The sequence below is a fragment of the Microtus ochrogaster genome, chromosome 5, assembly GCF_000317375.1.
Source record: "Microtus ochrogaster isolate Prairie Vole_2 chromosome 5, MicOch1.0, whole genome shotgun sequence".
NCBI lineage: Eukaryota > Metazoa > Chordata > Mammalia > Rodentia > Cricetidae > Microtus > Microtus ochrogaster.
The window spans coordinates 14,939,387-14,945,736 of record NC_022012.1 but is presented as its reverse complement, the minus strand read 5'-3'; the positions used below and the strand labels follow the sequence as shown (position 1 = coordinate 14,945,736).

At 51.2% G+C, this 6,350-nt stretch overlaps 1 protein-coding gene across 1 annotated transcript in view; it reads right to left on the bottom strand.

Annotated features, from left to right (window-relative positions):
* Positions 1 to 272: 272 nt before the first annotated feature.
* Rdh8 (retinol dehydrogenase 8) overlaps positions 273 to 6,350 on the bottom strand; it is a 7,404-nt gene continuing 1,326 nt past the window's right edge. The window contains exons 2-6 of the mRNA XM_005347440.1: positions 3,788 to 3,949; positions 2,909 to 3,088; positions 1,846 to 1,939; positions 564 to 747; positions 273 to 488 (exon numbers count right to left, since the gene is read on the bottom strand). Of these exons, the coding sequence (XP_005347497.1) occupies positions 273 to 488; positions 564 to 747; positions 1,846 to 1,939; positions 2,909 to 3,088; positions 3,788 to 3,949 (836 nt within the window). The remainder of the gene's footprint in view (positions 489 to 563; positions 748 to 1,845; positions 1,940 to 2,908; positions 3,089 to 3,787; positions 3,950 to 6,350) is intronic.

Here is a 6,350-nt window from a genome sequence, read left to right as displayed (position 1 = left end):
GCACCCCTGGCACATATGCCAGCCTACATATTAACAAAAAAGTTAGCTGGGTGTGGTGGTGTATGTCTTTTATTTCAACACTTGGGAGGCTGAGTCAGCTGATCTCTGTGAATTTGAGGCCAGCCTGGTCTACATAGTGAGTTCCAGGTCTTCATAGTGAGACCTTGTCAACATTTCTTCCCCCATGGGCCTGGGTTAGTGAAAAAGTCAGTGTGTATCATCTAGGGGCACAGCCTTGCTGTCCAGGGTGGAAGGGGTCAGCTTTGCTCTGCTCATCCGGGCCCCACACGTGTTGGGAGGCAGCCACAGGCCAGGCATCGAAGACCAAGGTTGAGAAGGCGAGGCCAGCGGAAAAGGAGCCTGTGGGCGGTTCCCACGTACAGGCTTCCAGAGGGGTCCATGGCCTTCAGCACCGTCAGCGGAAGGTAGCGAGTGTTGGTCTGTCTTCGGAGTGGGGGTCTGGTGGAACCGATGACCTTGGCGATGACCTGTAAGAGGGGACCCTGAGTTCTAGGACTTACAACACCGTCCGACATTCTGAGCCACACCATCTGTCCACTCACCTTGGCCACATCCCGTGGGCTCTGTCCCACAGAGCGGAAGAGCTCCCTGGAGGCTGGGAGGTACAAGTCCCGGAAGTAGCCCAGGGTATCAGGGTCAGTGTCCGGAAACTCCGTCGTGGAAATCTGAGCCAGGAGTTTTCCTTCAAAGTCAGTGATGACCGGGCCTGGCTCCACCATTGAGATGCTGGGAGGAGGGCCGGGATATGGATGCCGGGCTTCCACAAACTCCTTCACTGGCTTCCCCTCACTCTTTTTCTCCAGGTGTCATTGTTATTGGTATTTTGAGACAGGGTCTCACTGTGTAGCCAGGGCTGTCCTAGAACTCACTCTGTAGCTCAGGCTGGCCTTGAAGTCCCAGAGACCTGCCTGTCTCTGCTCCCGAGTGCTGGGACATTGTGCGCCACAAGGTCTGGTCCCCCCTTCGTATTTATTATTACTGCTGTTGTTGTTGGTCTTTCTCACACCAGGCAAGTGCTCGACTAAGCCGCAGCCCCAGCCCTCTTGGTATTCCTTCATCCCAGTCTCCCTCTCAGCCTGTTTCCCTCACCTTCCTCCCACTTTGAAAAAAGATTTTATTAGCATACATTATTATTGTTATTTTTTTCTTTTTCGAGACAGGGTTTCTCTGTGGTTTTGGAGCCTGTCCTGGAGCTAGCTCTTGTAGACCAGGCTGGTCTCGAACTCACAAAGATCCTCCTGCCTCTGCCTCCCGAGTGCTGGGATTAAAGGCGTGCGCCACCACCACCCGGCCAGCATATATTATTTATGGATAATAATGAATTTCCATTTTTCCCCTTTCTTTAGTTTTTTTTTTTGAGATAAGGTTTCTCTGTGTAACAGCCCTGGCTGTCCTGGAACTACCTCTTGTAGACCAGGCTGGCCTCGAACTCACAGAAGCCCGTTTGCCTCTGCCTCCTGAGTGCTGGTATTAAAGGTATGCACCACCATGCCTGGCTAATAATGGGTATCTTATGTACATAATGTACTTTGATCGTCTTCACCATCTCTCACCCCTCCCACTCCCGCTGACCCCTCCCTCTTCCCACCCAGCCCCCTTCTACTTTCATGTTTTTCTCTTTTTTGTGACCCAGTGAGTTCCATGGGGGTTGCTTATAGAGTGTGGGTGAGGGGCTGTTCACAAGAAATGTCTCTTCCTCCCAAGCCACCATGAACTGTCTACCTGTTCTCAGCGTGGACTGGGCATCATTAGTGCCAGCTCTATTAACTGGCCACCCGCTTCGCTGTCTCCCTTTCCCTGTGGCTGCCCCGGTGCCCAACTCACAAGATATTGAATTGACGCAGCTGGATAGCAAGGCTCTCGAAGAATCCTTCCAGGGCAAACTTGGAGGCCGCGTAGACATCGTTGAACATGACACCTGGAAGGGGAGGAAGGAGAAGGACTCGGGGGGGGGTGCCAGTGAGAGACTTCGTGGGTCCCAGGGTGATGAGGTCTTTGGAACACAGAGCAAGGGGGATTTGAGCGTTGACTAAGGGGACAGAGTCATGGACGCAAGGAACTGTGCAATAGGCATCAGGGCGAGGTTGTTCTGGATAATGTGTCACCACTTTCCAGCTCTACCTGCTCGCAGGAACCTCCCCTACTTCCTTCTGTATAGCATGGCCCTTTTCCTTAAGGCATCCCCACGGTCCGTAGGCACAGTGACTTGTTACTGCTTCTCCATTGCAGTGCAGTTAGAGCGTGGATGGGGAAGGAGTCATATCACAGAGTGTGTCAAGATGAGGAAGGGAGGGAGTCAAGAAGGATTTGAGGAAGCAGAAGATCCCAGGAGCACAGATGGCAAGTAGGTGGCAGACATCACAAATCGATCTCTGTCTTTTCTGCTGAGTCCCCGAATTCCAACACTATATACATCCCTAGGGCCTGATGGGGGCTTTCTGTCTTTTGGATTTCAGGGGTTTGAGTGGAAGGATGTGTCAGGTATGTCTAGAAGTGGAGTTGATTCTAGCATGTGACTGACTGTGACACGTGTACCATGGCTACCTACTCTGACCCCAGGACAGACAAAGTAAATCAATCCCAGAACATTTCCTTCCTGGGCTTCAGAATCCTTCTCAAGTGGGGCAGTGGTGGCACATGCCCTTAATCCCAGCACTCTGAAGGCAGAGGCAGGTGGATCTCTGTGAGTTCGAGGCCAGCCTGGTCTACAGAGCTAGTTCCAGGACAGGCTCCATAGCTACTGAGAAACCCTGTCTCAAAACAAACAAAAAAGGAAGGAAGAAAGAAAGGAAGGAAGGAAGGAAGGAAGAAAGAAAGAAAGAAAGAAAGAAAGAAAGACAAGTTTGTTTGGACCATGAAATCCTGGATGGGGAGGCCCCAGACTCACCTTGGAGCCCCATAACACTGCTGACCACCACGATGTGGCCCTGTCGCCGCCTCTTCATTCCTGGAAGCACAGCTTTGACCAGACGAACAGCCCCAAAAAAGTTGGTGTTGAACACGTTCTGAATAGCAGCTAGGCTGAGTTCCTCCAGGGGCCCCACAAGGCCTACTCCTGCGTTGTTCACTAAAGGGGTGCACAAAGAGTGTTGCTCGGGTCACCCCCAGGACCTGAGTCCTCAGAACAAGTCTAGGAGGAGACATGTGGAACTAGGTGGTATTAAGCCGTTTGGTTTTTTGTTTTGTTTTGTTTGTTTGTTTTTGAGACAGGATTTCTCTGTAGCTTTGGAGCCTGTCCTGGAACTAGCTCTTGTAGACCAGACTGGCCTCGAACCCACAGAGATCCGCCTGCTTCTGCCTCCCGAGTGCTGGGATTAAAGGCATGCACCACCACCGCCTGGCTAGCAATTTGGTTTTTATACAGGCCTCTGGGTCTGAGAGAGTGGGTAGATCTACTAGAAACCAAATCTTTGTCATACCATCCATGAGCAATTCCCGTCTGCCCCAAAATTGCACCAAGATGGCCAGACCCACCGCCTTAGCAGGCTCCATAGGGACATGAGTGGCCGCTTCATCATCCTCCTGTCTCTGAGTGACTCACTGAAGTAATTTTCCCAACCACATATGGTTTTCTCTTTGTGTGAGGATGTCTCTCCCACGGAGGCCCTCCCCCAAAGTCTGGCATCTCTAATGAACAGATTGGTACTCCTGACACGTGGCCAGCTGGTCTACTTCTTTATCCGGGGCTAGAAGCTGTCATCATGCTGGGGGTGAATGCTTGAGTGGTAAGTGTTTGTGGGTGACTCCAGAACCCTCCAAGTCTCACCCAGCACGTCTACTCGTCCTCCTTCAATGTGGCTCAGACAGTTGGTCACCGAGTCATCACTGCACACGTCCAGCTGGGCCACGCTGAGTGTCTTCCCGAGTGCCTCTCCAGCAGCTGCCTCCAACGGCTCCTTCTTCCCCAGGTCCCTCATGGTGGCCACCACTGGAGGCAGAGAGCAGAACTGGACACGTGCTGGGCTTCTTTACCCTGTGTGCTTCTGTAGGACGTGTGTGTCCGTGTGAGCGTCTGTTCATGTGTCTGTACAGACACAGGATAATCCTGGGTGTCATTCCTTAGAAGACAACTACCCCCTCTCAAAATTAAATGTGTATATGTGTGTATGCGTGTGTGAGTGCGTGTGCGCGTGTGCGCGTGGATGGGCCATCACACATGCATAGACGGCAGAGGACAGCTGAGGATCAGTTTTCTCTTTATGCTGTGGGTTCTGGAGAGTGAAGGGAGGCAGATGCTTTTACCTGTGAGCCATCTCGCCACCTCAGTCTCTTCCTGAATTGGAACTCATCAAATAGGCTAGCTGCATTATCCGCTGAGCCTCAGGGGCTCCACCTCCTTCTGCCTTTCCAATGCTGAGTCTGGCCTTTTTACCCGGGTGTGGGGATAGAACTCAGGTCTTCACGCCTGTGCGGAAAGCACTTTGTTGCGTGAGCTGTCTCTCAGACCTATTGTTGTTGGATTTATTTTATTTATTGATTGATTTTTGTTTTTAAGACAGGGTTTCTCTGTGTAGTCCTGGCTGCCCTGGAACTCAGAGATCTACCTGCCTCTGCCTCCTGAGTGCAGGGATTAAGGGTGTGAGCCCCAACTGTCAGGCTATCTCTAGGACTTTTGTGCCAAGCATTCCTCTGCCAACTGGGCCAGCCTCAGAGCCTTAGTGTTTCATTTCTAAAACGAGGAGGAAGAGAGTGAGTGAGTCCCCCCCTGGGTAGGACTACATGACAGACTAGACACTTAGAATGAGTGAGTTCCCCCTGGGTAGGAGTACATGATAGACTAGACACTTAGAATGGTCTTAGGTGGTTAGCACTCCCTGTAGCTGGGCACATGCCTGCCTCCCAACATTCAGAAGGCTGAGTTAGGAGGGTCTTGAGTTCAAGGTCAACATGGACTGCACAGTGAGGTGGTGTCTCCAAAACAACAAAAGACTAGGGATGCAGCTGAGGGTAGTGCAATTGTCTAGCAAGCAACTGGCCCTGTGTTCTGTCTCCAGCATATACACACACACATGTACACACATGCGTGCACACACACACAGAGGATGCAACCAACAACAAAACAAGCTGAACCCTCTTTAGCAATATTATTCTTAAAAAAAAAAATGTAGTCAGCTGCGTGGTGGTGACGCACGCCTTTAACCCCAGCACTCAGCAAGGCAGAGGCAGGTGGATCTCTGTGAGTTTGAGGTCAGCCTGGTCTACAGAGTGAGTTTCAGGACAGCCAGAACTACACAGAGAAATCCTGTCCTCAAGAAACCAGAAAAAAAAAGTTTTATTTTTGTATATTATTTGTGTGTGTGTGTGTGCACATAGCTCAAAGGACAATTTTAGTAATTGGTTTTCTTCTTTCACCGTACACGTTCAGTCCCAGGGATTGAACTCAGATCGTTGGCTCTGTGGCAAGCACTTTTTCACCTGCTGAGCCCAATCGTAGGCCCCTTAGGAGACTTCTACCCACCCACAGGGATGCAGCTTTGCTCACAGGGGAAATTCATGTCTCACACTGTGCCCACCTCTAACCCAGAAGGCTGGGAGAATCAACTCTGCCAACTGGGGTGATGTCCTCACCCTGGCTGCTGGCTCTAAAGTGATGATGTCTGCCAGCTTCCTCTCCCACATACTGTGGGCCAGAGGATCCAGGGGTGGCCTGCACGGCTCGGTCGTGAACTGCACGGCGCAGTTGTGAACTGCACAGCTGCACTAGTTAAAGGATCCTTTAAGGCCCCAAGGTCAGGCTTACTGTAAGACGGTAAGAGTTTCATCCTGGAACTGTAATCCAGCTTAGTGGGGACACTGTCCGTGACCATCCTTGGTTGCTGAAGCCTGCTTCCTTTGAGATGTCTTCTGGGACAGCTTCTCCCCAGCAGCCCCCCCCCCAAGGATTTATTTATTTGCTCTATGTGTATGAATATTTTTGTCTGTTGGATGCTCTGAAACTGGGGTCCTGGATGGTTGAGAGCCCCATGTCAGTGCTGGGAGTAGAACTGTATGAGCAGTCAATGCTCGCTCTGTACCCTGGCTGGCCTCAGTCTCACAGATGCCTGTTTCTGCCTCCTGAGTGCTGCAATTGCAGGCTTGTGCCACCACCATACCTGGCTCTATTACCACTGGGCATGCTGCAGCCTCTCTCTCTCTCCTTCTCTCTCTCCTTTTTATATGGCTTAGTCTGGCCTTGAATAATTTACCACAATCCTCCAGCCTCAGCTCCGGAATCGGAATGCTAAGATTACAGACCAGCACCACTATTCCCAGCCTGCATTTCATTTCTTCCTTCCTTCCTTCCTTCCTTCCTTCCTTCCTTCCTTCCTTCCTTCCTTCCTTCCTTCCTT